The sequence below is a fragment of the Amphibalanus amphitrite genome, unplaced genomic scaffold, assembly GCF_019059575.1.
Source record: "Amphibalanus amphitrite isolate SeventyFive unplaced genomic scaffold, NRLGWU_Aamphi_draft 000750F_arrow, whole genome shotgun sequence".
Taxonomy (NCBI): Eukaryota; Metazoa; Arthropoda; class Thecostraca; order Balanomorpha; family Balanidae; genus Amphibalanus; species Amphibalanus amphitrite.
In genome coordinates this window covers 72,355-86,082 of record NW_024882244.1, presented here as the reverse complement: position 1 = coordinate 86,082, position 13,728 = coordinate 72,355, and the positions used below count along the sequence as shown (strand labels likewise).

Sequence of the window (13,728 nt, the reverse complement as noted above, 5' to 3'; positions counted from 1 at the left end):
ATACATCAAACGATTTTTAGATGAACCTTAGGCTTTGCTAAGAATATCCGCCGCTTATTTTTAGGCGGTCTTTTACGTGCCCTCCAGTCCAACAAGTTTTGGAACCCTGTTCAGCATGTATCTGCCATATCATCTTCATAAACATCTCCAGACGTGGTCATTTCATGAGAGTTGTGAGACAGCTGCGCCTCTTCAGCGCTCCTTTGGCCTCTGATTGTGCAAGTCGAGTCTCTGAGCTCCTTCCTGAGTAGACCATTCACGGTCTGGCTCAGCTGAATGCTGACACCGCTGCTGAGTGCTGACATCCCTCTGGTGACCTCTGACCTCTCTGCTGACCTCTGACCCCTCCGCTGACCTGCTGACCCCCAGTGTGCCGGAGCGGTGCTGGTTTGCAGTCGTTCCTTCGTCTGCTCATGGATCACCTGACAAGTCGACTCATCAAGGCGCTTCAGCAGAAAAAGTACATGTAAGTACCGACAAAAGGGACTGTATCTATCTGTTCACTGTTATATTCCTTGTCAGAAGCACATGATACAAGTGTATGGCCCTTTAAAAAACGGCGCAGTCAATGTTTACGAGATTAATTCAATTAGACAAACGATTATGGTACTTGATGTGTATTCCTTTATATCACAATTCTAATCTACTGGGGTACCGCTTCCCGAGCGCTGGCACTAGCCCAGACGTACCGCCAGTTACCGTGTTACTCTTGGCTCTCGTGCTCAGTTTTGGCCTCGATAATAAATTGATCGCCAATCAGCCGGGGCAGACGGAAGGAGAGCTGAGGGAAGGGGAGAGGAGGGGAGGCAGGGGTCAGAGAGGCAGCTACGGAAGAGTTAGGAAGTAGCACAGACCGGCCACTGACGTGTGTCCATCCGTTCACAGACTTCCGCGCGACACGGGCGGACAGCGGAGCTTTGAGGAAAAGGTGGCAGAGTGGAAATTCAGCGCCACAGACACCAACGAAAACAAAGTAAGTGCTATCCTAAATCGTATTATACATTTTCTTGCATGTAACTTCATATCGCATGTACCTAACCTTATTATCTCTCGCATCACGCATGTTTGAGAACGTCTTTTTCCATTCATGCACACTGGTTCTGGCTATGTGGACAACGGGGAAATAAATTGGCCGAGGGACATTCAAGGCGGCATTAGACGGGGTTGAGCGGCAGGGAACCGCTGGAATTTGCTCCTCCTCCTGGGCTAGGCGTTAGATCAGCGGAACTGTCATCTTTACCACTGGATGGCGCGATCGGGGAACACGCGACCGACTATAAGATGGTGCGTAGAAACGTCGTATATGATGACTGATAAGAGTAAATTCCCAGTGAATGATGATCTGCTTTGCATATACCGGGTGGCCCAGAAAAAACGTTCCCAACTTTGAATCAATATTTCTCAGAAAGTGATAAAGATACAACATTGAAACTTCGAATAGTAAATGCGGCACACATTTTCAGTAAATGGTGTGATTTTTATGGTGTTCGGTAATTTACTTTTAAAACGGTTCGTGTTTCAAGCATGCCATGTAAAAATTACTTTTTTGCTCCGATGTTTACTACAAAATGTGAGTGAACGGGTCACTTTCACCCCGCGGCACCGCGGCCTAGAGCCATGACTTCTGCAGCTAGTCTCATTGATGGTTCGGGTCTCAGGATGACACATTCCCTCAGGCAACCATGATGGCTCTGTGCCAGCGGCATCGGAAGAAGTTTCCAGTTTCCTAACCATCTTGTGGCTCAAATGCTTTCCTGGCTGACATTCCTGGGAAAAGGTAGCTTTTCAACCAGTTGTTTTTGTCATCTGCTGGCAATGTTGTTTTTCATAAGCTATTCGGTGGTCTTCTGGCACAGGAACCAGTCTGCTTTAGTTTGTTTTCCTTATCCGGTCGATTTACTGTTTGATCTACTGAAAGGAGGGTAATCAGCAGTAATCCATGCACCGTGCCACTCCTGCTCGAAACATGATTTGGTGTTGAAACGAATGGCATCCATGAGCACCATTTTGGCTCAGTATTTGAATATTTGGCACATAAGTGAGACAAAAATATTTAAAATAAGAACATACGTGTTGGTTTCATTCACGTGCCCTATTTTTATTCTTTTTTATAACATGGGACGTCTAATCCAATGATCACTACCGTTTGACATCGGCAAAAAAGCAAAAACGTCTTGCTTAATTCAACTCAAGATTGCCAGCTTGAAAATGATGGTATAGTGTTATAATTTGGCATACCAATGCGCAAAGAAATGACGCAAACTTGATTAAAATTTTGGCTCGTTATTTGAACTCCAATTTGATATATAGGCCTCCAAAGTTCGGAACGTTTTTTCTGGGCCACCCTTGAGGGCCGCTTTAGAGGCTGATATGTTTTAGAGACTGCCGTTATCAAACTTGGATGTCAGTATATCTCTACATATATAACTTGGATTAGCACCGTGGCGTACTTCTCACTGCTATGTTTAACCTTCCAAGCGCTATTCATCATCTAGCAGACGAAATGTAGGTACTAAAGTAGCGAGGCACTTGCATGCTTTCACTTTCTCGCCACTTTCCGACCGTTGTATTTCCGGGATGCTTGCACTATACAGCCATTCCATGTAGTGCAAACTTTGCAGGGCCTTTGCAACACGTCGGACGGAAGACAGCTACTGCGGTGCAGAAGCTCTGGCCCTGTTTGCATGATGTAGGCGGTCAGCGTTCAGAGTAAAGTCGTTGGGTTTAGTTACAGCTCATGTTTATTGTTTCGGCAGCATTGAGCGTAACACACAAGACGACTGTCCGAGCCGTTAGCTCAATGGGTTCAATTTGACTGGCGAAAGAACATAAATACATACATATGTACATGTAACAAGGTTACTCATGATGCAATAAACAAGACGTGCGCTGCAAGAAAGAAATGGAATTTCAACCAGGAGACAACACGGCGTGATGACAACACGAAATCAGTTAGGTACAAAGCTTGACGACCCGTGCACACTTATATTCAATACTTATCCTAAAACAATGTCAAAGTTCAACAGTAAAAACAATGATAACATCACACAAGAACATGACTAGGGTTCATTCCTTCACGAGTGACACCACCCATAGCAGTTTGTCTATACCGAGACCGATACGAAGCAATACCTACATACAGCACTGTTTATTGCCACTCGGACAGCTACGGCGCTGTCTTCTTCGCGCCTCACACATTTCACGCCTCATCGAATCGATCTAACACTAGACCACCGTTTTTATCCCTGCATTGTGCAAATACAGCGTGGGCAATAAATTACAGCCACACATTTTTACCCAATAGCCAGCACTGACAGTGATAATGCAGCATTAGAGTCTCTCAGGCCATTCGCAAAACCCATCGGGCGGTCCCCACGCGTCAGCCAGTGCCAAACGTGGGCTGATTCTCTTCTCGTCGGGCCGCCGGGTGCGCGCACAAGGTCACATCCAGTCCTATCGTTCCACACACCGGGTGACCTTGCACGCGAGGATAACGATGAGTGGGGATGAGTCGTATGGAGGCGGGAACTCGTGATGATGCAACTGCAGGGACGCGTGCAGCGTGAAGCGATAGAGGCGTTAGTTTGCGAGACGGTTGGATGCTCCACTCGCAGCTGTCTGTGAGGCTGCAGCTTACTAGAGGGAAGAGTACTTCTCTGCCTCATTCTGTGCCCAATAAGAGATAATCACAGGCACGCTGGATCGCTGAGCTGTCGTGGTCCACGCCGGCGGCAGAGTATGGCGAGTTGCGAGTTCATTCACCGCGTCCAGCCGCCCCCAGAACAGCCATGAACCCGATACGGGCCGGTCAGATCACTCGTCTATACATCCTTAAACAACTGGCAGTGGTGATGCAAGTGCAGCCGGCACTATCTCGTCTTTGAATCCACACATGGACGCCGCTCGACAATTCCATCTGCGTCTTCCGCCCGGCTCCTCAGGTGTTGAAGGAGTTGTGGAAATTCTCCAGCAGCGTCGTGGCTGAGGGCACGGAGGGGACTGGCGGCACCTCCCCCGTGAACGCTGACGCCAGCACGTTGAAGACGGTCAGCAGGATCGAGGCGATCATGCAGACGTTGTTGATGGTCTCCGCACGCCGGAAGTGGTGCTGCTTGTTGATGTTGTAGCGGGCTTTCAGCATCAGGCAGACGGCGATCACCACCTGCAGCACGATGCTGAAGGCCAAGAAGACGATACACACCACCCTGAACGGCGAGTCAGGGTCACCGCGGGTCACCAGCGTGCGCAGCTGGTCCGCGTTGGCCGACAGCAGCGCCACGTCCATGAAACCCTGCGTCACCGTCTTCTTGGTGCTGTAGACGTCAATATCGGTCTGTTTCATCGGCCGTACGTCCGACACTCGAGTCCACTTGTTGCGTCGCCGACCTCCGCCTCCGCCCACGTCTTCCACACCTGGACCTCCACCTACATCACCGCCACCGCCGCTCAGGTCCTCCTCGAATGGCTGCACGCCGGCCGGCGGGACCTCACCGCCCTCCAGCAGGGCCGCGCCGGTGTCCGGATCGGCACCGCGCGGCGGCACATCACCGTTCGTACTCGTCATGACGATGGCTGTCGGTCCGTCCGCTGCCAGTGTTACCGCTGTGCTAGCTGAGTTCACCCTCTCACTCCGATCTGGATTGCTCACTGCAGAAGGCTCACTCGCCTCTCGCTGTCTCGCTGCGCTCTCTCGCTGTCTCGATGGGCGCTCGCTGCGCCCTGCTCGGTGCTCTCTCGCGGTGCAACTGCTGACGGCCGAGCGAGTGCCGCCAGTTTTGCCGGGCCCGCCCCGTCAGACCGGGACGTCCTTCATTCCACGAACGTTGCACCGCCGGCCGGCCTCAGTGACGTCACAGTGCAGCCAGGGTGACGTCCCACTGGGCCAGGAATGACGTCACACGCGACTGACTCCGCTCTGTGCGGCAGCGCGGTTACCTGCCGTCGGGCTCGCGGTGACGGCTCTGACGGCGCGGCGCCTCGGCTCCCGGCGACACGTTGTGGCCCGAGGATGGCTCACTGCGGCGTCTGGTGCCGCCCACGACGAGACGGCGCGACAAAAATAGACAGGAAGTCGCTCAGTCGGGCGGCGCGCGCCTGCGCTCCAGTTGACGTCATGTGTCGGGAGCAGCGAGGGGAACGGAGGGGCACGCGGAGATAGGCCCCGGATGAGAGCTCTGCGGTCGAACTGGGACGGCCCACAACACTTCCGGAGTGCGACACCGGAACCAGGAAGAAAGCTCATTCAGAAACTTCAGAAGTTGTATCTGTTGCTGTTGAGCTCACCCGACCTGGTGTGAGTGCAGTTAGCATTTTATTTTGCAGAGAACACTGTCCAAGACGTTACATCACTGAAACATCGAAATTTGAACTGCTAGATTTTGCAGGCATTTACCCACCATTGGATGACTTTGAACCATTGAATCGATTGCGAGCATTGCACGTCATTCTTTCTGCAAATGAACTCGCTCTCACACGCAACTAAAACCGTCTTAGGTACTATGGTTAATGGTTATGCTAAAAATAGCAAATCGTTCATGCCCCGCTGGGCGCTGGCCATATTATGAATCGCCGACGTAAAGTCGTAAGTGACCGCCCGTGTTTCCCACAATAGCCAGTCGTTGCATCACCAGCTATTACCTGTTCTTACGTCTCACCTGTCGGACTTCCCGATCCACATCCACCCCCCCCCCCCCCCCAGATCGTCTCATCTCGCTCGAACGCAGGGCTATTGTTGAGAAGAACGACGCGCGTCACATTTTCCACGCCGGCTCCCCGCCGGCATCTGAGACAATTCACAGTAACTTTGGTAGGCCACGGACGTCACAAAGAGTACGGATGATGGGGTTGGGATATTTACGGGTTCATGGCATTCGACCGCAGACAGGGGCCCGTGCCGCCGCTCAGCCAAAGGCTCGTTGCGACGTAGTTGCTTTCCAGCTCCGTTGGACAGCCCGCCGTTGCAAGAACCGGTCATACGGTGCAATGTCGGATAATATTCAAGTCATGGCCCACAGCAATTCCGCATTTTTATCGTTTGAGCGTGTATGAGAGATGTCTGAAATGATACTGGTCTAGACAGGTTACACCAGAAAATTGCATTCCAACATGATAGCGGCGTTCGTCCGGGCTTGCTACTGCAGGGTCTTCGTTCAACCGGGACGCGTCTAAGACGAACAGAGACCCCTGAGACGCAGGACTGAACCGTCGGTCAGTCTGTCTATCAAAGGGCGACAGAGCATGACATTCCTGATTCGGCGCTGCGTCTTCACACGGCTGATCAGCGGGGTCAGAGCTCGTAGGGCAGAGCTTCCTGTATGCAATGGCTCAAGGATGTGGCAACGGGATAGGGCGGCGAACAGCTCACGCACGGGAAATTCCGGGTCAGCCTCGCTTCTCACGCATCGTAAAAAGACAACGACCCTGACTGGAAACAGGGGACCGGCAGTGATGTGACGTCACGGCCACCGTGACGGGCGGTGACGTGTCCAGAGTGAGCGCATAATGTGACTGACGCGGCGGCGGAATTATATGTCCATACCTATTAGTCGCAGACAATGTCCGTCACAGCTGGATTCGCATAAAGCTGAACTAGACCTCTGTGCATTGACCTATAATTATACTTACTTATTATAGGCCAATGCCTCTGTGCACCCCTTGGACTAGCGTAAACTGGACTTGGGTAGGTACACTCGGGGGCAGATTGATGTTCCACCACTCCCTACCCATCGGGCTCCCATGGCTCAGCACTGGCTGCTGCCAGTGTTAACTGCCCTCAGCACTGCTCAGCACTGCCTGCCAGTGCCAGTGCTGCCAGTCCTGCCACTGACAGCAGCCAGTGCTGAGCCATGGGAGCCCGATGGGTAGGGAGTGGTGGAACATCAATCTGCCCCCGAGTGTACCTACATCAGCTAGACTTACTACAGATTCTTTTATAGAACTGGAGGCGCGAAGGGGGTTACATCATACCGCGTCGAACCGGCTATAAATAGAATGGTGCCAGGAAACGAGCAACATAGCAAGGCATGAAGAATTTGGAATGTGGGAGCTGCCTCTGTTTTGCAAGAATGCGCATCTGTGTATCTGATTAAGCATGGCGTGAAATGCTTAACACATTATGTATGCAGCGAATGTTGCACCATTTTGCCCGAAATGACATTCTTGCATTTATTTAAAGAACCTCAGTGCAGCAGAAAATGACTTGGATAACATTTCCGCCCCCTTTTCGAAAGTAAGTGAATTGCATTTGCCAGCAATTTAGTCTGCATGCCCAAGTCAAAGTTCGTTATGTTTCCATGCGTGATTCCGCGCTGCGAAACCGTCCGATACAAAACTTGCCATGCAAATACCGAACAACACAAATCTTCTTCGTGCTTTCCAAGCCAAAGAAGAGGACCGTGTATCACATGCCTATCTGTAGACGTCGGCAGTCTGTCTCTGCCTTCGTCTGTCCGCCGATGCTAGCGAATAAGCTCCTCGTATGATCATATCTAGACGGCAGTCCTCGTCACCATTCAGGCTCGGACTAGGTGTACACCCCAATAACCCTCCTGTGCCTTGTGTCCTCCCACTCAGGTGCTGGACCGACGGGAGTGGAAGGCGCTCCGAAAGGAGTTCAGTCTGGCTCAGTATCCTCCAATAACTTCCTAGTGTCTTCTCACTCAGATGCTCGACCGACGGGAGTGGAAGGCGCTCCGAAAGGAGTTCAGTCTGGATCAGTATCCTCCAATAAAACTCCCCACGTGTCCTCTCACTCAGATGCTCGACCGATGGGAGTGGAAGACGCGCTCCGAAAGGAGTTTAGTCTGGCTCAGTATCCTCCAATAACTTCCTAGTGTCTTCTCACTCAGATGCTCGACCGACGGGAGTGGAAGACACTCCGAAAGGAGTTCAGTCTGGCTCAGTATCCTCCAATAACTCCCCGTGTGTCCTCTCACTCAGATGCTCGACCGACGGGAGTGGAAGACACTCCGAAAGGAGTTTTCCGAGGACCCCGAGCTGAGGCGGTGCGGCCGCCGACTGCCGCGCTACTGTGACGCCAACAATGACCGAAAGATCGAGCTCGACGAGTGGCTCGTCTGCGTCGGCGCCGTCGAAGGTGAGGCACCTCCGTCTGACGGTGACTGGGTGACTCTTGAGTTTTAGGTTAAAAGATTCTCTGACAGCTCAGGAATCTTAAATTTGCAGACGATCAGCAGTTTCTAATCGGTACTTGAATCAAAGACAAAGATCAATACACCACTCATGCTGGAGTCGAATAATTCAACTTAAGAATCATGTAGTGTTTATTACTTGAAGCTTAAATAAATAGCAATTGTGTGACAGTTGCGATTTGCCTTTAGAACAAAGTTTAATGGGAAGTCGATCAACTATTTATTAACGATGGCCGTTTCTCCTTTTTCAGAGGAGCGGCGACCAGCGAAGGGACCTAACCCGTTCGAAGTGTACCTGACCAGCAGTGAACAGTGACTCTCAGTGACTCACAGTGACTCGCAGTGACTGGATAGCTCGATGAGCTCGTCGGCTTGCGTCACCGACGGCCATACCCCGTGTCATGATCTATAAAGCCGGGTCGGTTCCCTCACAGCCGGGGACTGCCTCAAATTCCGCCCTCAGTGGGAAGGAAAGTCGAGGGAAGTCCGCCTCGATCGGGCGCGCCGGCTGCCCGGACGTCCCGAGCCCCGGACAGCTTGGCTCAGCGCCAGCGGTGACCCATGCACGGAGGTGACGCCGGAAGAAGAAGCCAAAGCCCGTGTCACGTAGTAGGCCCAAGTCCCTTCCGTCGCTACACATGTTTCACGTGCCACGAGCGTGCACCACGCGATCCAGTGTAGAATGTGCTAACGGCGCGGTAACACAATCACACGTGTACCATCTGAGCGTCGGTGTTAATTTCTGAACGTCAAGTGACACAACTACCACGGATCAACAAGCTAAGCGGTGCCGGCGACCTGTTGTGCCAAACAATGGATGGAGGAAGAATCACAATTCCCGCCCTCATAGGACGAAATAGGGGCGATACGCGGCCGACTTGACAGTGCAAGCTAATTGTAATGCGCCACGACGCGGGCGTGACGCACGTGCGGAGAGGAGCGTAACGACTGTGCCTGGAAGTCGGCACGGAAGCCGGTGGTAGTAGCGTTATGACATGGCCGCCAGCACTGCGAAAACGCGGCGATTCGCATCGGCAGGACGGCTTATCGTTGTCTCAGGACTCTTGTTTTGTTTAAGCGAATATTGTATTCAGAGATGCATTTTAATGACGCGTGATCATGATTGAAGTGTATGAGATGAAGTTTTATTCGTGACTGATATTCATTCTAGCGAATGTTCGGTTCTCTACGCCATAATTGTGCCATTTTAAGTCTTTTTTTTCTCGGCTTTTGCGCCCAGACTAGAAATTACTGATTCCTTTCCGACCAGAAATCGGTCGCCGCCAATTAGCTGCCATACCGAAGGGGGCGAACTTTATCTTTACGTGAGCGTCGCAGTGCCTCTGCGCGCCCCGTTCGCGGGTGCACCAATGTGTTGTGCGTGTCCTGTGTCCTGTGTATGTGAGCGTTATTTATCTCGTATTCAGCAGGCGGCGGGCCGGTCCTATGAACCCGCCCGCCGTCCGACCGTTGTCTGCGCGGCCTGGCCCGAGCCGGTGTCTCAGAGGTGTACCTGATCCGCGCCGCGTCGTGTCGCGCGCGACGGCCGGCCGCCGGAGCAGCGCGGAGCGAGCCAGCGCGCCCAGTCCAGATCTCATCCCCGTGAGCTGGCCCCGCTGCGCCGGCGGGTCCGGCGCCGCTCCCCGGCTGGACCCCGGTGTCCGGAGAGGTCTGCGCTCCCGGCTGGACCCCGGTGTCCGGAGAGGTCTGCGCTCCCGGCAGGTGCGCCGGGCGCCTCCGTGCGTCTCTCCACTGGGAGGTGTCAGATGGTAGGAGCGCGCAGACGCCGAGTGTTTAGCCCGTTCGACTACGCGCTGCCGTTGCGCGCTGACCTGACCGTGTTTCATCCAACTCGACGGCGATATTTGTAAATATCATCCAACCATTCTGGCCGGTGTTTATCTGCTACAGATCGGCGGGTCGTCCAGCGGCGCATTGTTTAGCCAGGTTAGTGTAATGATTAGTTCAGGGTCCGGTGCCTCGGTCTGAGCATTTAAAACATCGACTGTTCGCTTTCCCAGACTTTACGACTAAGTGGCTTTCACTATCTTCTATTATTTCTGAAAATGTGTTTTTATAGTTATTTTAGCATGGGAAATGGGCGGCGTTTAAACTTGTTGAAACCCTAACACAAGAACCAAGGGGAGCACATATCGCCCTCCTTCTGTGGCCACAACCAACCAAGATGCAACTAGAGACGGAGTGCGAAATGCGGTCACACGAGACACCCGAGTAGCCCTTTCGGACCCTTCCAAATAGGGTCACCCCAGTGGTATTTAGGACCTCTATTTTTAGCCGACCGTCGCCTCCCCCCTCCCCGGTCCCTCCATCTCCGACAAACAGGGTACGCGGCGGCCGGCCGGGCGGGCGGCGCGGTCCCCTTTGACCCCTCAGGGCCCCAATCAGGGGAGCGTCGTCTGCGTGTGCGTGCCGCCTGGACCCGCGGTCCAGTGTCGGCGAGTGCGTGCAGATACGGCAGTGGGTCCGTGGCGGAGCGGCGGCCCACACGTGGTGACTGGACGCGGACAGATTGGATCAGAGAAGGGAAGTGTTAGTCTCCCCTGGACAGCGTGAATCAGTGAAGAAGCAGCGGCACCGCTGGAGAATCTGACCTCTCCAGACCACCCGTGGGACAACAATGGGCTTCCTGAAAGCGTTTGCCGCTTTTCTCCGGCGTATGCGTAAGTTATTTTGACTGTTCATGTAGTCGTGAAATATTAGAATGGGACCTCTGTAATATTGCCAGTCAGTTTGTCAGACGCACATTTGATGACCCGTTGGTTCAGGTGATATAAATCTTAATATCATTCTAAATGAAACTGGTAAATTTATAAAGAAAAATGCTTAGTACAAATAGCCCTTTCTAGCAAAATGACGTGAACCATTGGCATTTGCTGTCATCTCTGACTTATGACACAGCTTTGCCGGCCAGCTCAGTTTGCTCTGACCGTCTCCCTCGCGTTCCCGCGTGTCCGGCAGGTGGGTGGTTACGCTCGGCGCTCTGCTGCGCGGGCCCCCGCCGCCGGCGCCAGCGCTCCTCGGCGTGCCCCGCGTACACCGACCCCTCGATCCCAGTGGGAGCTGAGGACCTGACGGAGCTGCTGCCGGACGAGCTGCTACTGGAGCTGCTGGACCACCTGTCTGCGGCGGACCGGTGCCGGGCCGCAGCCACCTGCCGGCGCTGGCACCGGCTCGCCGCCGACCCGCTCGCCTGGCGGCGCTGGCACAGACGCCTTCACCTACCGCCCATGTCGGAGAGGGAGTCGCGACTCGAGTGTGTCTCACACGCGCTCTGGTGCCGGGAGCGACCGTACGTGAGTGTGAACGGTGTGACGACAGACTGTCAAGTCCCCGGAGACAGCGTGCTGCTAGACTGGAGCGCCGAGCGGGCGCTGATGCGCACCAGCTCCGGCGCGGGGGAGGTGTGGTCCACCGAGGGTCACGGCCTGCTCTGCACCCTGGCTCTGGAGGGCGAGAGCGGCTACCGCGGCTCGCTCGTGCTCTCGGCCTACATGTTCGGCGAGCGAGCGGTGACGCTCGACGGTAACATGGAGATCCGCGTGTGGTGTCTGCGCTCCCACCGGCTGATTCAGATCCTGAAGGGCCACGGCTGCCCGGTGATCTCGATGGATTTGGACGAGTACCTGGTGACGGGCGGCGCCGAGCAGCGACTCGGCGTCTGGCGCCCCGACTCGGGTCGCTGCGGCGGTCTGCTCGATGACCACGAGCCGGCGCCGCCCGTCCTGGTCCGGTGCAGCGGCCGGCGGGCCATCTCCGCGGACTGGTACGGCCGGGCGCTCATCTGGGACCTGCTCAAGGCGCGCTGCATCCGACAGATCCTCACCGGGAGGTACGCGTGCGACCGGCTCAGCTGCGCCATCATAGTCGCCCTCAACCGCACCCACGCCGTCATCGCCGAGCACACGGGCCGCGTGCACCTGCTGAACGTCGACACGGGCGCGCACATCAAGCAGCTCGTCGTCGCCGAGCGGCGGCTATTCGCTGTGGCGCTGGACGACCGCACGCTGGCGGTGGCCGGAGCCAGTGGCTCGGTCCGCCTCTGGTCGCTACAGGGCACGCCGCAGCTGCTGTTCCGCGTCTCCGTGTTCATGGCCGGCTCGTACCGTACCGTGCTCAGACAGGGCCTCCTGTTTGTCCAGAGCGACACACTGGTGCAGGTGTATGATGTGGAGCGACGGCGGCTGGTACAGACCGTCACCATGCCGCCGCTGGCCAGGCGCAAACTGAGCGTGGAGAGAAACAAGGTGATGAGCGTCACGTACCGGGGCCGCCGCAAAGAGGAGATGTGCTTTCACCTGGTGAAGGTGCACCTCGGCAGCTTTTGACCTGACCAGACGGGAGATCCCGACCCGGTGAAATGGTCTCGAGACTTGGTGAACTGATCGAGCGACATGGTGACTCGAACTAGCCATTTGGTGATGAATCGAGTTCAGAGGACAATGATTTCAGGCCTTTAGGCCAGCTCAAGAGGCAGCTTTGTCGTGAAGCAAGATGGGCGTGAACGGAACGCCATTATCTCCTCGAGAACCCGTCAATACGTTCGGAATTCTGGAAACAAACATACCTCGACCCTCGTCCCAACACTGGTATTAAGTTCCGATCAAAGGTCGGAAAACAGGAAGAGTAGATTAGATAATCCAGTAGATTAGAACACTGGAGAGTAGGTATCAGAGTACATACAATAACTTGTAAAGAATGCAAGAATCCACTACAAGTTGAATGTATAACCATCACAGGACAATGCCAGATGCACCATCACAACTCAACTGATTTTCTGACCCCTATTTGACCCGTCTTTATCGATAAAAGTGAAAGACAAGGGATCTTCATCGTGATTTGGTAGAAATAGTAATGCGCTCAATAGTAGTGTCGTGATAAGCCAGGAGCCATGTCTTTGACTGATTGACAATGACTGAAACATGCTTTCATTGCGTCAGAAAATGGCTAAAATTGAATGTTCAATGTATAACCAATGTCCATGTCTACCTACGTATTGAATACCTGTGTTTAATCCGGCATCCGGGAACATGCTTAAAGTAAAGTTAGTTATAGTACTACCAGTGAATTTTCAAGCCATGCTTTTCGTGGCATCGTCAGTGCTCGTATTTACGAGTTTTTTTATGAAAAAAAAACTTAAAGATAATACTAAACAGTGTTTTCACGTCTTTTTACACTAAGGATACAGTCTCAGGGATGAGTAATTGAGTAGGTAGTATTGTGTAGTTTTATGTGTCATTGCGATTGACTTCAATAAAAACATCGAAAGGAAATTCGAAACACAGTCATTTTGCGATAATTATCCCCAACAGCCGCTTTTATACACGGACCATGCTAATGGCGTTGATCCATGCACGTACGATGCACATGCTACCTGTATAGGGTTGGGACCTATCTGCATGCTCTGTATGTTTTGATAAAATAAAAAAGCTCAGAATTTTTAATGATTTAATTTAAAATCACTTTGCTAAAAAAATGCCTAGTTAGTTCAGAAATTAATTATTTGTGGCTGAAAACAACTTGCTTCTGATTGGTCGGGCTAATCATGACGTCACATGTA

The 13,728-nt window shown here is 53.2% G+C and overlaps 2 protein-coding genes across 6 annotated transcripts in view; both read left to right on the top strand.

The window, feature by feature from the left end:
* Positions 1 to 10,040, top strand: part of LOC122365603 (SPARC-related modular calcium-binding protein 1-like) — a 49,519-nt gene extending 39,479 nt beyond the window's left edge. For all 5 annotated transcript variants that reach the window (XM_043336956.1, XM_043336957.1, XM_043336955.1 and 2 more), the window contains 4 exons: positions 370 to 466; positions 886 to 973; positions 7,939 to 8,095; positions 8,402 to 10,040. In XM_043336956.1, the coding sequence (XP_043192891.1) occupies positions 370 to 466; positions 886 to 973; positions 7,939 to 8,095; positions 8,402 to 8,466 (407 nt within the window). In that variant the 3' untranslated portion in view covers positions 8,467 to 10,040. The remainder of the gene's footprint in view (positions 1 to 369; positions 467 to 885; positions 974 to 7,938; positions 8,096 to 8,401) is intronic.
* Positions 10,041 to 10,644: 604 nt separating this feature from the next.
* LOC122365607 (F-box/WD repeat-containing protein 7-like) lies at positions 10,645 to 13,457 on the top strand. Its single transcript, XM_043336964.1, has 2 exons — positions 10,645 to 10,831; positions 11,130 to 13,457. Exons 1-2 carry the CDS (start codon positions 10,789 to 10,791, stop codon positions 12,494 to 12,496), a joined length of 1,410 nt encoding a protein of 469 aa, XP_043192899.1. The 5' UTR covers positions 10,645 to 10,788; the 3' UTR covers positions 12,497 to 13,457.
* The last annotated feature ends 271 nt before the right edge of the window (positions 13,458 to 13,728 follow it).

Bases quoted from the DNA above. Each gene is read 5' to 3' on its own strand.
- LOC122365607 (XM_043336964.1), top strand. From the start codon at position 10,789: ATGGGCTTCCTGAAAGCGTTTGCCGCTTTTCTCCGGCGTATGC. The intron at 10,832-11,129 runs GTAAGTTATTTT...CGTGTCCGGCAG, and splicing joins CGCTTTTCTCCGGCGTATGC to GTGGGTGGTTACGCTCGGCG.